Raw genomic sequence first — 18,192 nt, 5'->3', positions numbered from 1 at the left:
ATGCTGCTAAGTTTTATTTTCTTATTTCTTTGAGATTACTTTTATCGATTTTAATTGTTTTTACTGAAAAAGGGTCAAAAATATACTTCAACTATTTGAAATAGCTCAGGAATACCCTCCGTTTATTTTTTGCACCAAAAATATTACTCCGTATATGTTTTGGATCACAAATACTTTTAAATCGTTAGTTTTGCCATTGAAACTGACATGACAGTCCAACTGGGATAGATTTAGTTATATGACAATCCACCTAAGCAATCCAGCATGGCAAAATTATTTTTTCGAAAAAATTATTTTTTCAAATTTTTTTATTAAAATACAAAATCAACACTTATTCCGAAAATAGTAAAAAAAATTCGGAAAAAAATATTTATTTCGGAATTTTTGATTAAAATACAAAATCAACACTTATTCCGAAAAAAATAAAAAAATTTCGAAAAAATTATAAGAATTTCGGATGAACCAATTGATACTTACAGTAGAGGTGTACCTTTGGTGAAGCTATAACAGATAAGCATCTAAAAATTTAGATCAAACTAATCATAAATCCACAAAAGAGAACAATGGACTTTTTTAATCAAATCATAAACCCCAATCAAGAATAATTTTTTCGGAAATTTTTTACTTTTTTCGGAATAAGTGTTTATTTTATATTTTAATAAAAAAATATTTGTTCTGCAAATTTTTTATTTTTTTCTGAATAAGTGTTGATTTTGTATTTTAATAAAAAAATTCTGAAATAAATAATTTTTCCGAATTTTTTTTTACTTTTTTCGGAATAAGTGTTGATTTTGTATTTTAATAAAAATTTCCGAAAAGATAATTTTTCCGAAAAAAATAATCTAACCTAGTTGGACTGTCATGTGAGCTTCAATGGCAAGACACGATTTAAGGGGCATTTGTGGTCCAAAACATAGACGACAAGAATATTTTTGGTATAAAAAACAAACGGGATATTTTTAAGCTATTTCAAATAGTTAAAGCTCTCTTAAATTATTGAATCATTTAAAGAATAGGGTGTGTTTTTAAATATTTTTTTTCAAAAATATTTTTGAATTTGTGTTTGGCTAATTAATTTTAAAAGTATTTTTAAGCAGCAATTAGTATTTGGCTAAATTTTTAAAAAGTGTTTCTAAATGTATTTTTTTCAAAAGTACATCTCAAAAAAGTATTTTCGGGAAGAAACTATTTTTTTCTTCTTCTCCAAAATTGCTTCTGCTTCTGTATATATGTATATAGTATCTGTAACTGTCAACACGGTATTGATTCCTAAGGAATACTAATCTTCTAATACATTCAAACCTAAAAAAGAAGCATCACATACTGCTTTGGCTTATATACTTTTGATAAATAAAAGAGACCTAGTAAATGATTTTGTATTCAAGGTACATTATTTCGTCTTAACTTTCATATATTTGTCCTAACAAGAATCCTAATACCTTTGCAAGCTTTGAAAATTAAAGTGAAATTGCACCTCCTCTATATATCTTGTCCTCTTCCATTCTTGTTCTTCTAATTCTAGTATCAGGAACTATAGTTTGTGTGAACCAATACTAAAAGTATAAACTACCCAATTAAATTAATAAGAGAATGACACAATTGACTCATTCTCATTGACACTAAATTTGAAACCCTAAGTTAGACAAAATTAAGGTCTATTTCTTCTCAACCATATACAAAATCAACCCAAATATTCCAAATTCGCAAATTCGATTTTACTAAGACAATGAAATCACATTGTGATTTTCTATTTTTCTTTAACGATAAAGTCACAAATTTATAAAACTGCAAAGCAACAAAAGTAATTCTCCTAACCCTACTGGTTGTCACACCTCCTTTTTCCCGAGTGGTAAGGGAGTTTTTCTAATTGAAGCGACATTAATCGAAATTAAATTATTTATTTAATTCAGAGTCGCCATTTGGAATAATTTGTGGTGTCCCAAGTCACCGATTTATTTTAAATCCCAAATCGAGAAAATTTAACTATATTTTATAGGCCGTTTTTCAGCTGAATCGGGCCGTTTTCGAGCTGGGTTTTGGCTAAGATTTTGGGGTCGTTTTGGGTGGAAGAGAGCAGCTGATTTTTGGTGGTTAAAGAAGACTGCTTCTCATGGCTGAAACTTGAGTTAGGAGAATTAAATTGAGCCCGTTTGGATTAGCTGATTTGAAGTAGTTGATAAGCATTAGGTGATGAAAAGCACTTTTAAGTGCTGAAACTGATTTAATAAATAATTAGTTACGTGTTTGGGTACAAGCGCTGAAATTGATAATAAGTTGCTGCAGTATTTGATAAAAAAATGTTGATAAGCTTTTTTTTCCTGTTAAAATGACTTAAATAACCTTAGAATTGTTTACACTTATAAGGGCCTAATTTCTTCAAAATTTTAGATTCCAGATCGATTCAAATACAAAATATTCTATTTGTCATTTTATTTTAAATACAATTGTGCTTATATAAGATAATTTTTATGATAAATATAATTTATTTTATGATAAGCATATAATCATAAGTTATAATAATTAATAAATTGACAAAAAATTCTCAATAAAAAATAAACCTAAAAAGGACAAAAGATTTGAGCAGAAACAAACAGTGTCTTCATCACTACAATACTTAGAAAGCAATACACCAAAAATTTGGTATGTCCTCATTTATTACATACAGTTCAAAGATTAATACACAATCACATAAATATAAATATGCAAAGGAATAGAAAATTTGCTTATCTTAAATAGTCAATGAGAATTGCAGACTTGAAGAGGGGAGGGAGGGGGAGGGGGGTTAGGTTGAAAAAATACTTGAGGCAGTGAGTATCGATGTAGGAGTTTTATTCTAAAAAGGAATATTTTAAGGATAAAATAGTAAAAATCTTGGTCAAACTTAAAGTGCTTATAAGCTAAAAATCTATAAGCTGTGGGTGACTAACTTATGGCTTTTGACTTATTTTTGGCTTATAAGCACTTGGTTTATAAGCACTTTTAACTTACCAAACGCATAGATAAGCCAAAAAGTGCTTATACACTAGTTTGACCGGCTTATAAGCTTAGCAAAACACCCTCATTGTAAAGAAGAAGAGAAGGCAGTGACTACTTTTTTCTTTCTCCTTATTCGCTCGTTTTTAGCCTCTGTTTCCATCTCTGTTTCTTCTTCTTCTTTTTTCCTATTCATATGTCTCTTCTCTCTCAACCTTTGTGCTCTCATTCTTCCCCTGTTTCTATGTGTATTTGTGAGTATATAAATAAGAGAGATGAGGTAGAAGGCCACGTGAGAGTTGGTTAAAAATCAATGAATTGTGAGGCCATCAAAAGTGTGTGCCGGTGTGAAGCAATTTGTTAGGAAGAATCTTTTACAAGTGGCCAATTATGATTGGTTCTTTTTTTTATAATATTTTCTTTTCTTGATAATAAATAAGCAAAATAACTTACTCCTACTAAAATAAGTAAATAAAAAGCAAGGTAAAATTACTACACTCAATATTCAATTCTTAAATCCTCTAACTTAAAGAATTGTACTAAACTAGATAAAACTATATATATCTTTTTTTTGGAAACTCTTCTTTCTTTGTAAGTAAAAATAAAACTAATACTCTAAAAAAATGTAACTCTTTTTGTAGTTTTTTAATTTTCTTCAGAAAAATCTATAAAAAGGTAAAACAAAAGCTAAAACATGTAAATTAAACTTTAAATTATTTACATTCTAAAAAATGGTAAAAATCTAAATATGGTCAAAAATTAGGTGTTCATAGCATGCCCCTCTTTGCTTGGAAATATGAAGAGTTTTCAAGCAAAGACAAGGTGAGCCATGTGACTAATGTTTGACTAAATCTTTATTCAAAAGGGAAAATAGGCAAAGGAAAGGGTACAACCGAGTTCTGGTTATGGACAACCAACATATCTCGGGTTATAAGAGAATCAGGTCGCGTGTAATTCAAGGAGAGTAATGAAATGGTGAGTTGCAGAGTCGAGTGAGGTTCCGTCGAGGCTCCGGTTCGTGGTCCCTGCCATTTACATCATAAATTGAAAGCAAAAATTACAGCAAAAATAAAAGAAAAATACAAAATCCTATCTCTACTTATTGTCTTGAATCTCCACTTGATCCTTCAACTTGAAACTGAAAATTCACCTTATTCTTCAGGTGGGCACCCTGCTGACTTGAATTTGAAGAAAACTAGAAATTGACTATGTTCTTCAGGCTGGCATCCTGTTGCTTGCACTTGAAATAAACTTGAATTTGGAGTAGACTTGAGCTTGCAAACCTTGTTCTTCAAGCGGCTCGTGCTACTTCTGATTTGAATTGAAAAGACTGGAGGTTAACCCTATTATTCAGGAGAGATCCTGCTACCTCTGACTTGAAATTGAAAACTGAAAGTTGACCCTGTTCTTCAGGCTGGCTCTTGATGCTTCTCTAACTTGAACTTGAAAATTGACAAGTTGACCCTGTTCTTCAGGCGGGCTTCTGATACCTCTCTAACTTGAATTTGAAAATTGAAAGTTGACCCTGTTCTTCAGGCGGGCTCCTGATGCTTCTATGATTTGAACTTAAAAATTAAAAGTTGACCTTGTTCTTCAGGCGGGCTCCTGATGCCTCTCTAACTTGAACTTGAAAATTGCAAGTTGACCATGTTCTTTAGGCGGGCTCCTGATACATCTCTAACTTGAACTTGAAAATTAAAAGTTGACCCTGTTCTTCAGGCGGGCTCCTGATGCTTCTCTGATTTGAACTTAAAACCGATTTCTGAAATATTGACCCTCATTCTCCAGGTGGGCGCCTGCCAATGACTTGAACTTGAAATAAATTCCCTTATTCTCCAGGTGGGCGCCTGCTACTAATTTAAAACTTGAAATGAATTCCCTCATTCTCCAGGTGGGCACCTGCTAATACCTTGAATTTGAAATAAATTTTCTCATTCTCCAGGTGGGAGCCTGTTAATGCCTTGAACATGAAATAAATTCTCTCATTCTCCAGGTGGGCGCCTGCTACAATCTCGGAACTTGAAATAAATTTTCTCATTCTCCAGGTGGGCGCCTGCTACTAACTTGAACTCATTCTCCAAGTGGGCACCTGTTAATGCCTTGAACATGAAATAAATTCCCTCATTCTCCAGGTGGGCGCCTGCTACAATCTCGGAACTTGAAATAAATTCCCTTATTCTCCAGGTGGGTGCCTGCAATCAAAACAAACAAAACAAACAAAATTTTCTGCCCGAGTTTGCACTAGGAAGATTTGTGAGTTATTAGCAAAACTGTAAATCACTTATGCTATCGATGAAGGTTGCAATGATGAGACTAAAACTAAAGACTCGACTAGGATGTGCGTCTCATGTGAGTAAAACCAAGAAAATTTTGACTAGCAAATGCGTGTGCTAAAAATAAAACCTGAATGACCCAAATTAGGAAGTGCGTCTCCTATGGGTGACATTTGAATGACCCAAACAAGAAAGTGTGTCTCCTAAGGATAAACTCAAACGACCCAAACCAGAAAGTGCGTCTCCTAGGGGTGAAACTTGAATGATCCAAACTAGGAAGTGTGTCTCCTAAGGATGAACTCAAACTACCCAAACTAGGAAGTGCATCTCTTAGAAGTGAAATCTCAATTTAGGAAGTGCGTCTCCTAAAAGAATTACCTAAAAGACCCAGACTAGAAAGTGCGTCTCCTAGGGGTGAAACTTGAATGATCCAAACTAGGAAGTGTGTCTCCTAAGGATGAACTCAAACTACCCAAACTAGGAAGTGCGTTTCCTAGAAGTGAAATCTCAATTTAGGAAGTATGTCTCCTAAAAGAATGACCTGAAAGACCCTGACTAGGAAGTGTGTCTCCTAGGGATGAACTCAAACTACCCAAACTAGGAAGTGCGTCTCCTAGAAGAGAAATCTCAATTTAGGAAGTGCGTCTCCTAAAAGAATGACCTGAAAGACCCAGACTAGGAAGTGCGTCTCCTAGGGGGACATGAACTAGGAAGTGCATCTCCTAGAAACTGAATAACTCAAACTAGGAAATGCGTCTCGTAGATGTGAGATTGAGCCTGAGGAAAACTGTAAACTGAGCTTGACTAGAATAAAAACTGACCCTATTTTCCAGGCGGGACCCCTGAACTCAAGAAAACTACAGATTAACAACTAAAGAAAGCTAAAATTGACCCTATTCAACCCTAAACTTTAAGAAAAACTAAAGAGTAACAAATTAAGAAAGCTAAAATTGACCTTATTTTCCAGGCGGGACCCCTGAACTCAAAGAAAGCTAAACATTCTTCTCAACTAGAGGGAATGCCTAGGAGGTATGGTTCTTCTCAATTAGGAAAAATGCATGTTCCCGCCACTTCACTTAAATTCTCAAAATTAATTCATTCGTTTCAATTGTATTGCCAAACAAGATATTTCCCTTCACTTGGATTGCCGAATTGAGCATCTCTTCACATTGATTGCCAAAACTGATCATCTCCCTTCCTAATTTGGGACCTCTTTGTGGCAAATTTGAAAATTCTTTCTTGCTTGTCTTGAGCAAAAGAAGAAGAACAAATGCACAAATAAAAATCAAAGAGAGTGGTGTATGATGAGATTCTACTGAGAAGGAGAGCTTATCTAAAATGAAGCATAAGGCAAAGGAATGTGACACACATTTAGACCAATAACTTGATTTGTCCATCTTTTCAAACTTGTTGACTCGTCAAATCCTTGCCTGACGTTGAAGAGTTGGTCTACTTTTCTCTTCCAAATGTGCCGCAGATGTTGCATGTTTTCATCAAAGACATTTTGTTGCACACATATATCACCATTTCGACTTGTAGTGCCTCGAAAGGTTTTCATCAACAAGTCTCTCTCATTTTCCTCTTTGCTCTCATTCATTGCCGCCTCCAATTCTTAGCTTGGCTAATTGACTACCCCTTCAATCATTATTGATTTTCACAAAAATCTTGATAAGCTCACAACATGCTTGACTTGGCATTTTTAGGAATCGATCTGATAAGGACTTTTATTTGAACCGTAATGAAGGCTTTTGGACAGGGTGAGAAAGAAAGAACCGCATGGAGGCTCAAATTGTAATGACATGGTTACTTTATTTACAACTTTTGGAATCTATTTTAAAAACTTTGCCCCAGTTTCTGAAACAAGAGAATTTGAGTTTTTTTTCTTTTTTCTTTTTTTTCTTTTCTTTTTGAGATAGAATTTCTAAAAACCTGTCCCACTCTTGATTTCGTGGGATTATGAAATATTTTATTTGGTGCGACCGAACCGTAAGGCTACCTACATATCTTGTGGTAACAAGAATCAGGTCGAACGTAGTTCAAAGAACTACATGGTATGGGGATCTCTCTATTTTTCTTTTTCTTTTTTCTTTCTTTTTTTTTCTTTCTTTTTCGTTCTACCTTTTTTTTCTTGGATATAACCATTCAAACGGGAACGATTCTAAACCTCGACAGGTACTTGATTCCAAAAGAGGGTTGCCACTGAAAGAGAAACATATTAAGGCTCAAAGGGATAACAAGTGGTATTTGTGTTTGGATAGCAGAAAAATAGTCTTTCATCATTTCAAACTCTAAAAATGCCAACTCAAGACATGTTTCAAAATTATTTCACCTGGAATATCCTGAAGGATTATCGTACATCCGAAGGATAGAAATAAAACTACTTCAGATTTCACTTGCGAATTCTCTCTTCAATTGAGCCCTAGAGGTGCTTATCATTAGCTCAAAAACTTGTCTATTCCTGAATGTGCAATTCATTGTCATCTTTTCCCTTGAAACTTCATTATCTTATGACTCATTGTCTGAAAGCTGGTGCTGATGTCCAAACCTTGCCACTGGTCAAGACGCACGTCACATTAATTAGGCTAGAAGATGGTGAACTGTAGTGAATGAGAATGAGAAAATGCAATAACAATGGGGAAGGGGTAAGAGATTTCATTTAAGAGAAAAAGGTGAAAAGGACACGAGGGTTGAACAAGATAAGCAAAACACGATCCAAAAACCCTGGTTGAACCAGTCTATCTGAAAGAATGACCAAATTAAAACCACAAACAAGTTCCTTTGGCACGGGAAAGGATTGAGATCTGCACTATTCTTGAATCCCTTGGACAAGGTCATAGGCTAGTGTTGGCAATTGAGGCCAAAGGGCATTGGTATCCTCCATTTTGAATCAGCTTTTTGGACTTTTTAATTAATCAAGACCTTAAAGTATTCAAAGGGTTAGGGCATGAAGGGAATTGACTGTTGGCATCAACTGGAACATAGTCTATGTTATTTTTTGATATGAAGATGGGTTGAAAGAAGACAGGTGTAGTCTTGAAAGCACTTGAATTATCATTTCTGGCCAAGATTGCTTTTGGTTAAAAAAAATTGGAATGGTGTTTGTGCAACTCCAAACTTGTCACAAGTCAACCTTTATTTTGAAAAACCTCTTCTTTTTTTTAACTAAGGAGATCGAACCCGATGAAGGTTGCCTATGTATCTCACATCCGGTGAGAATCAGATCAAGCGTAGTTCTGAAAAAGTGATGGATAGAATAAACTAAAAACAATTTTTTTTGGATTTTCATTTATAATTTTTTCTTGGTTTTCAAATACAAAATAGGAAGTACGATGACAAGAAAAACTTGACAGACTCAGCTAGACTATGACAGACTCTCACACCACCTACAAGACTCAATACTACTGGACAAAACCAGAAAGTAAAAGAAAATATAAAAACAGACTCAAAAATATAAAAAGTCTCCTCAAACAGCTTTTGAAGGCAACGGTCATGGCTGTGATGGTCCTAGGGCATCTGTCATGCTCAACCTATGGTAAGTGGATCCAAACCTTAATGAGAAGGATAAGACCAAACAGAGTTGGTAACTCAGGACACTATGCGACACCACAACTCCTCTTATTGGAGACATGCAAGACATGATTAGGCTATTGTTGCAAAACGGCCTACGTGGCCAAGGGTGGCTAGAAGTGAAAACTCAATTAGGACAACCTCTAAAACATGAAAACACCTCACGAAGGCCCATAAAATCTCACAAATCGCGGTCCCTAAAACTGCTTTGTAAAAATGATCCCATTTTGCAGAAGTGGCCTATGTGACCGAAAAATGCCTAAGCATGCAAGTTCAATAGGAATGGACCTTAAACTGAGAGAACATCTTGTTGACTTAGGCCTCTAAGACATGGGTTAACAAATCACTTTAAGAAAAATAGCCCTATTTTGTAAAATGACCGATGTGGCCAAACATGGCTAGGCATGCAAGATTTGGCTACGACCACCGAAGCCAAGAACTTAAGACTGACTAGGAAGACCGGACCCTATGTGGGCGGCCTACGTATCCCACCTCGAAAGACGAGAATCAGGTATGCGTAGTTCGAAAAGATTATGAATAAAATAAATAAACTAACTCGTTTTTTTTGGATTTTGAATCTTTTTTTCCTCTTTTTTTTTTCGAAAGAAAGACATATAAAGAAGAAAGAAAATATTTTTGCATTTCAATTTTTTTTTGAGAACTTTTAAAAAGAAAGACTTCTAAAGAAGAAAAAATTGATTTTGAATTTTTAATTTGCTTTTTAATTTTCGAAAGAAAAACTTTTGAAGAAGAACGAAAATATTTTTGGATTTTAAGAAGAAATTAAAAGAAAATATTTTTGATTTTTTTAAAAAAATAAATAAATATTGGGGTCTCAAAGAAAGAATTTTCTAAAGAAGGAAGTAAAGGAAAATATTTTTGGATTTTTAAAAATTGTGGGCCGAAACCGATGAGGTTTGCCTACGTATCTCATATCCGGTGAGAATCAGACCCGCGTAATTCGGTTAGAAGCGGGAAATATTTAGAAATTTCAGTCTATTTTGCAACACCTTTTGAGTAATGTCAAGCACAGTTCGATTTTTGAACACATGGATTTTATGAGAACCAAGTGAATTTCACTCTCTTATTCTCCCTCTCTTGATTAAATTTTCTTTCCCTATTCTAAAAGTTGGTCAATATACAAGTCAAAATAAATAAATGCACAAGTAGCACGTAAAAATGTATCAGGATGATTTTTTTTATTTTGGTACACCTGTCCTAGACGGAGCCAACCCCTGTGTTGAGTCACAAAAGTCAAATGCACGTGATGCAAACAAACGCACCTATTAGGGATCCAGCATGAGGTTATGTCATTCTAGGTTTGAACCCTGGGTGTATTATTCTAGACCTGGCTTATCCGAGCGGACAACTCGAGCAGGGAGGGTGAGGGGGAGGGGGGGCAACGTACCGGTAACCAAAAAGCCATCCGGTTTTGTAACTCATCCGATCCTCGTTCTAAAATTAGGGTATGACTCTAACAGAAAAGAAGTCACGCCAGCATGCACTTCCTAGAAAATTTAGAAGACTCAGAGAGAAGAAGAGTTTCGTAACAGTTTATATACAGTTAAAGCAATATCAAAGCGGTAAAAAGCGACATTTAACACATTAGGCTCAAACACATAAAAAATCAGATAATAAACAAAAGCCTACTATAACAGTTATTCTAAGATCGAATTTTGAACCCTGAGCTAGAAGTTCTGGGTTCTTGTCCCCAACAGAGTCGTCAGAGCTGTCACACCTATTTTTTCCGAGGAGGTAGGGATATTTTTCCAATTGAAGTAACATTAATCGAAATAGAATTATTTATTTAATTCAGAGTCGCTACTTGAAATAATTTATGGTGTCCCAAGTAATCGATTTATTTTAAATTTCAAATCGAGAAAATTTGACTTTGTTTTATAGGTCGTTTTTCAGCTGAATCGGAGCCTTTTGGGGGCCATTTTCGAGCTGGGTTTTGGCTAAGATTTTGGGGTCGTTTTGGGTGGAAGAGAGCAGCTGATTTTTGGTGGCTAAAGAAGACTGCTTCTCATGATGGAAACTTGAGTTAGGAGAATTAAATTGTAAAGAAGAAGAGAAGGCAGTGACTACTTTCTTCTTTCTCCTTATTCACTCGTTTTTAGCCTCTGTTTCCGTCTCTGTTTCTTCTTCTTTTTTTCTGTTCAGATCTCTCTTCTCTCTCAACCTTTGTGCTCTCGTTCTTCCCCGTTTCTGCTCTCGTTCTTCCCCGTTTCTATGTGTATTTGTGAGTATATAAGTAAGAGAGATGAGGTAGATCAGTGAATTGTGAGGCCATCAAAAGTGTGTACAGGTGTGAAGCAATTTGTTAGAAAGAATCTTTTACAAGTGGCCAATTATGATTGGTTCTTTTTTTTTTTTTGGTAATATTTTCTTTTCTTGATAATAAATAAATAAGCAAAATAACTTACTCCTACTAAAATAAGTAAATAAAAAGCAATGTAAAATTACTACACTCAATATTTAATTCTTAAATCCTCTAACTTAAAGAATTGTACTAAACTAGATAAAACTATATATTTTCTTTTTGGAAACTCTTCTTTCTTTGTAAATAAAAATAAAACTAATACTCTAAAAAAAATGTAACTCTTTTTGTAGTTTTTAATTTTCTTCAGAAAAATCTATAAAAGGGTAAAATAAAAGCTAAAACATGTAAATGGTAAATTAAACTTTAAATTTAAATTAAACTTTAAAATAAAAGCTAAATTAAACTTTAAATTATTTACATTCTAAAAAATGATAAAAAATTTAAATATGGTCAAAAATTAGGTATTCACAGTTATTATTATCAGATTTGATAATAGTGAATTAAATAGATGCAAGTGCGTCATTTTATATACTTTTCTATCCACGAGCTCATGTCAGCATCCCTTATAATTCAAGTAACCACAATTAAAAACCAGAAGCTACACTAATGGAGGTAAAAAACCTTAACTGAGTCCAACAACTTAAAAAAGAGTACATTTTTTCTGTTTTTACTAAAAAAATATTGGAAAGTGGAAGAGCAATTATTGATAATGTAAATAATACTACAACTCAACGGCATTGAGGAAAATGCAGACATGTCCATTTGATGTTTCCTCCGTATCAGAAATCAATACCTTAATTCTACAAAAGAAGAAGAAAAAGATAAGCTACTAACAATCACATAGATTATTATCTCAGACAATTTTTTAAAAAAAAATTGTGATGAAAATATTTTCCAAGTTTCTCTAGTAACTTCATGTTATTCGTCAAAAAGGTAGTACAAGAATAATATAACTCAATGACCAAAAAGGTATTGCTGAAAACACAGGCAGGCATGGTAATCCATTTGATGTTTCCTCCATATTATCAGAACTCAATAGACAAAAGAAAAAGAAAGATAAAGAGTTAACGTACAATTTATAAAAGAAAATTTTTATGATGCAAATATTTTCTAAGTTACGCTAATAATCTCTTTTTCGGTAAAAAAAGATATGAATATCTTTACATAGTTCATAATAATAGAAATTAAAGGAAACTTACAGATAACCTAGATAAAAAGAAAAGAAAAGCAAATTAAAAGATTGGCTTAATGATACCAGTAATAGTCATTGCGTGTTGGTAGAAAGTATCAGGAAGACATAATTATTAGTGGCGGAGTCAAAATTTTCGTTAAGGGGTGTCAAAATATATAAAAGTAAACATATCAGAAAATTAAGAGAAGTCAATACATAGTATATATATATATATAAAATTTATTTTTTAACCTAGCTACACAGTATACTTTTCCGTGACGGATTGTCGTTTGACACCCCTTCCTATAAGGTGGCTCCGCCACCTACATAACTATGTTTACATACTTATCCTGCTCTATATGCATAACTTCTCTTGCGTTCCTGCATTGCAAAATGGCAACACAAGATCCTGCTCAGCTATCCATGTTTCCAAGACTCGTTTGTTGGATTATAACTTTATGAAGATGACATACAATCTGATCAATCAAATAATGAAATGAATCTGATAAAACACAATAATGTGTCATAAATTTATACATTAAGCATTGGGGGTTATGAATAGGAAAGATACATGACAATTATTGTAAACATAAATGTTGAACATATAACGGTATATTAGTTTTATGAATAAACGGTGTGAATCTTCCTTACCCCACAATTATAACTCTTCAATGTTGTCACAACTCTTCAATACCTCCACATAAAAATAATAGACAAACAATTAAGGAAAGGGAAAAAGAAGCAAAGAATGAGGAAAAAGGCAAAAAATAAAAAGGAGAAAAAAGATAAATGTGTTTCTTGGCCAAAGAGAGGTGCCAAGTCACCTTTATATATATATATAGAGAGAGAGATTTATTTGACTTTTTGGCAATTTTGTGTTCATGTTTCCACCGATTAATGTTAGGTGAGACATCATATATATATATATATATATATATATATATATATACGGATCCAGAATTTAAAGTTTATGTCTTTCTTACGTAAATCGGCTAACAATCATAATTGTGGATCCATGACTTTAAAGTAGTCTGCCGCAATTATATCTAATACTATAACCATGGGCGGACCCACATGCTGATAAGTGGGTTTAATTGAACCCGCTTTATAAAAAAATAATACTGTGTATATGTATAAATTACGGCTAAAGCAAGTTAAATTTTGTATAGAAATTATATTTGAACCCACTTGACAGAAGCTTTGTTCTTGCAAAAACGGTCGAGCGGGTTCAAAGTATTGGTTAGCTAGGTCGTGTGTTCGAATCCTTTCCATGTTTTGTGCCTACTTTATTTTTTTGTTTATATAAATTGCAACAAAAATCAGAAAAGGAAACAAACCCATAAAGATAGCAGCATAGCCTAATATAATTATTTTTGAAATCAAATCAAATTATTTTTCTTGTAGTATATATTTTGCCGTTTTCTTTATTTTATTTTATAGTTTATTTTCTTTACATAAATTCAATAGAAAGTATATTGAAGTTTAGTTTACTCTGAAAGGTAATTTTAGTTCTCCCTTTCAAAAAATTTGCTAAGACTTGCAAAATTATATTTGTTAGTTTAATTTAATTTAGTTTATGTTGAAATTCTTTTCGTTTTTTTTATATTTAATTTTTTCTAGTGTATAAGCTCTCTTTCTTTGATTATTGGTGTTAATTTAATATAGTTTGTAACTCTTTTCTTATTGTCTTCTTTTGCAAATAATAACTTGTTACTTATAAATGCTAAAAAGATTTTGTAATCGATCAAATTTCTTAAGAGTTAATAAATTCTAAAATTGGTCAATTTTTTTTTGTTAAAGTTCAATAAATTAGCTAAAATTAGATTTTAAAATTAAAATATAAAAAAATTGTTTAAAATATAGAGCACCAACTTTAAGAGGACTTTATTACGAGATCACGTTGTGAGTAGTAAAGATAAAAAAAACTTGTTTCTCGTGCCTTATACCGCTTATATTAGTTATGGACTTCTTCAATTGATCTCGCTTACACAAAATTCTGGGTCCGCCAGTGACTATAACCATCATATAATGCCAATTAATTGAAAAATTAAAACGACAGTGCTTGTATAGGTTTTGCTTCGGAGTTATTTGTGGAGACTAGTTGCTAAACTAGGAAACCAGTGATTTGACACTGAAAAAAATAAATAACGTTAAATTTAATCATGGTACGATGTACATTCTAAAATTTAATTAGTTTACTGTCATCTCAGTGAGAGGGGAATTGAGTAATCAACAATGCTGAAAAATTCAGAGATATTAAATGAAGATATTCATAAATCTATCAGTTTTTTTTTCAAATTGTGGACTTGTAGACCCTTCAAAATGGTACATCTCACAATAAATGGTAATTCCATGTTTGATTAAACACGTAGTTGAACAATCACCATTCATTCAAACATCAAATCTACGTACAACTAAAAGTAAATTCAAACTCATTAAAAAAAAAAAAAAACCGGTGCACAAGGTGTTCCTCGTTCATGTAGAGCCCGGAAAAAAACTGTACACTAAGGGACGTGATGTAGACAATTTACCCTAATGCAGTCATTAGTGACTGCTTCCACCGTTGGCTCGAATTTATTACATATAGGTTACACGAAAATAATTTTACCGTTGCAGGGCTTCTTCAATGTGATTCTTTTTTAATTTATTTTTTTGTTCAAGTTCATGTGTTTGGTTCAGTAAATATAATAATCTATCACTTGATGATAAGGACTTCCCAACAACAAATTTGCTACAGATCTAGAGCCCATTTCCTTTCTCCACGAATGGACAAAAGGAGGAAAAATGATTTGTGAAAAATTGGGACGAACAAACAAAAGAAGGAAGAAAAGTAAAGAAAAGATTATATCATGGAAGAACGTCCCACACTTATAAATGCATAATCTTAATTTATTTATGCGATTTTTTGAACTTTCATTAATATAAATTAGAATTGATTTTGGTTTAATATAGAAAAATATAGGTTTTGTGATTGGCATTTCTATTTAATATATACCATGTTTCAAATTACACATTATCTTAATTTTGGAATTATTTAGAAGGTTATAAATTTCTTCACTAATTAAGAAGTAATCTCTTGAGTAAGCAAATCTTGCAATTTTCGAAAAGAAAGTTAAGAACACCAACTGTCAATAAGTTATTATTAAATAAATTATTTAATTCCCTATAGGGAACTGATTTTTCTAGGCTCATTTTATTAATTTAAACGAAACACTACACCATTGTCTAAATAGTTTATTGATTCATAATGAATAAATTGCACGTAGGAAAGTCCTAAAATCCTCATTTACACAAACTTTAGTATATATATATCATAAAATATGGAAGTAATACCAATCTAATGCATTTGATAATTAATTACATTACTCTTCAAACCCTACGAACCATTCTCTATATATCATATGAAAGTAAAAAAAAAGAAGTTCAAATATATCTTATATATTGCTTCATCAAAACTAGACACACTTTCTTTGCTCATCCAAATCTCAAAAACACACCAATCAAACTTTTACACCCTCATCCATGATTTTTCTTCCCCTGTAAAAAAACAAAATACTATAAGGAAAAAATAAAATAAAATAAAATAAAAATGAAAACAAATCAAAGAATACCATAGAATTTTTGTCAGACTCGCTATTCATGTTAGAATTAAAATTTAATGCATTGACGGCGTACATATAATCAGGTCATCTATATAATTACAAGTATATTTTTCTGATATGTATTAATAACCGACGATCTAATAAAAATAGTACTCCCTTGGATTCAATTTATAATTAATATATTTGACTAGGGCAAGAAGTTTATGAATAAATAAATACTTTTGAAATTTATAGCTTTAAATATAGTACAATTTTTGCAATGTCTATAAGACTTTAAAAGATTGTGATCTTAAACATGACATAACATTTGCGTAGCTATTAAAAAAAAACTTTGCAGCACCTTTTCACCTAATCGATCCGGGTGAAGTCAACAATGAATTCGGCGGATCATACACCTTACGCTAGGATTTGGGAAAAACATTTACGAGTTCTCATAAGGTTTAAGCGTTTTCAAATTTAGAAATAATTCATTCTTTTTGTAATAGACTATAAACTAAATAGATTCCCAACATACTATCCTATGTATTGCATCACATTGATATAAGAGTTAAAAAATTATACTATCGGCATATATAACTTAAATTCTTTTCATGTTTAGGAATGGTGTAATACCTTCTTACCGTTTTCCCAGGCCTAGTAGTTCTTAAACCTTTAGATTTGGTTTGAAACAAGATGCCAGTTTGATGATGACTGTTATGCCTTCCCCCTCGTGGTGGAGGTATGTTGGTATGAGTTTCTGGACCTCTATAATCAATATCATAAATCCCCGACTCCACATTTGATAACTCCATTTTCCCTAGTCGACATATGATAAGCAAACAATTATGCATATTAAATCAAAATACAGCAGGTTGAAGTAAATCCAGAATCTAGAGTTAGTGGGTACGTTGAAGGGGCGCCTTGGAGCAACAGTAAAGTTGTCTCCATGTGACTTATAGATTACGGGTTCGAGCTGTGAAACCAGCAATTGATGCTTGCATCAGGATATATAGGCAGTCTATATTACACTCCTGGGGGTGTGGTCTTTCCCCGAACCCTGCATAAACGCGGGGTATATACTTCGTGCATCGGGCTGCCCCAGAGTCGGTGGGTACAATTCAAAAAATATGCACACGTAATTTGAGTTGAAAGTAATGTGTTTAGTCGAATTTGTAAAATCTGCCCTAAATCCGCCTTGTACAAGTAGCTCTTTTTTTCGATCTTAGGCGGGCGCCCCTCCATAGTGCATTGAAGGTCACCAATCTAGACCATGGACCTTCTTGATCGCCAATTGACCCCGTTCAGGTAAGTAAGTATAAGTAACTTAAATTTCATTCAAACACATACCTGAAGAAGATGAAACAGATGGCGCGACAAGGAAGAGGAGGACGAGGAAGAAGATGACATTGAAGGTACACTTGAGCTCCATGCTAAAGATCAAGATCTTCAAAGAGAGTATGTTTTATTTTGTGCCAAAGAGTGATGAAACTTGCTAGTGAAAAACTTAGATCATGAAAGAAACATGAAGAAGTAGAGAAAAGGAGAGGGAATAGTACCCATGAGTTTAAGGATGAACAATTAAGTGCACAAGTTTTGGCAATTGAAACCGTCGCCATCCACACAGCAATAAGTTACAAGGTCATGATGTAGATATGTGTTGGATAGGAGCATTTATGTAGTGTGTACAGATACCTCTCTTTTCCCCTGTAGCAAGACTAGTTTTCTACCAACTAAATTATAATATAGCTGAGCTTTAAAAATCCTAAATTCCAAAAACCTAGAGCTTTTGAAGATCCAAATAGTCGCCTATTCAATCGTTCACATCTAATATATATATGGCTAGAAAAAATAAACAGTAATTTTAGCAATTATTTGTATAAAGATCCCTTTAAAATAATTAGTGGAGTAGTTCAGAATTAATCACTATAATTATGTGTCAACAGATTTTCAAAATTGTGTTTACATTGGCCAATCAACGAAAAAACAAATCGTAAAATAGTAAATTTGAAAGGAAGAACCTTAGGGATGGCAAACGGACATGTCAGATAAGAATCTTAGGGAACTTATTTTTAAAAAGTTCATTATCCAACTCATTTTTTAATGGATAATATGAATAATTTTTTTTTTAATTCATTTTGCCACCGTTAGAGAACCTAAAATAAATCTGATTTAGTTTTTGTGTTTTGTCTGTTTTTCTTTACAAAATTTATGGAAGGAGAGGAATGAGAGATCAGTCCCATGTGTATTGTTGTTGTAAATGTCGTAGAAGAGCATCCCATTTAGGAGACCCTTTGGCTGGATCTT

At 32.9% G+C, this 18,192-nt stretch overlaps 1 protein-coding gene across 2 annotated transcripts; it reads right to left on the bottom strand.

The window, feature by feature from the left end:
• Positions 1–15,592: 15,592 nt before the first annotated feature.
• Positions 15,593–17,568, bottom strand: LOC104118082 (uncharacterized). 2 transcript variants are annotated; one of them, XM_009629262.4, is made up of 3 exons: positions 17,236–17,568; positions 16,530–16,705; positions 15,593–15,844 (listed from the first exon to the last, which is right to left on the bottom strand). In XM_009629262.4, the coding sequence occupies exons 1-3, from the start codon at positions 17,315–17,317 to the stop codon at positions 15,824–15,826; spliced, it is 279 nt and encodes a 92-aa protein (XP_009627557.1). In that variant the 5' UTR covers positions 17,318–17,568; the 3' UTR covers positions 15,593–15,823. The 2 variants fall into 2 exon arrangements, with proteins under 2 accessions (XP_009627557.1, XP_009627556.1); XM_009629261.4 differs by having other exon boundaries at positions 16,522–16,705; positions 17,236–17,554.
• Between the last annotated feature and the right edge of the window lie 624 nt (positions 17,569–18,192).

This window comes from Nicotiana tomentosiformis, chromosome 7 (genome assembly GCF_000390325.3).
Source record: "Nicotiana tomentosiformis chromosome 7, ASM39032v3, whole genome shotgun sequence".
In the NCBI taxonomy this organism is placed as follows: Eukaryota; Viridiplantae; Streptophyta; class Magnoliopsida; order Solanales; family Solanaceae; genus Nicotiana; species Nicotiana tomentosiformis.
The sequence above is the reverse complement of the archived record's forward strand: the minus strand, read 5'-3'. Positions and strand labels throughout refer to the sequence as shown.

Coding starts and splice junctions, on each gene's coding strand:
- LOC104118082 (XM_009629261.4), bottom strand. CDS start 17,317: ATGGAGCTCAAGTGTACCTTCAATGTCATCTTCTTCCTCGTCCTCCTC. Junction 16,706..17,235: donor ATCTGTTTCATCTTCTTCAG/GTATGTGTTTGA, acceptor TATGTCGACTAG/GGAAAATGGAGTTATCAAAT. Junction 15,845..16,521: donor CCTGGGAAAACGGTAAGAAG/GTATTACACCAT, acceptor GTTTTTTTACAG/GGGAAGAAAAATCATGGATG.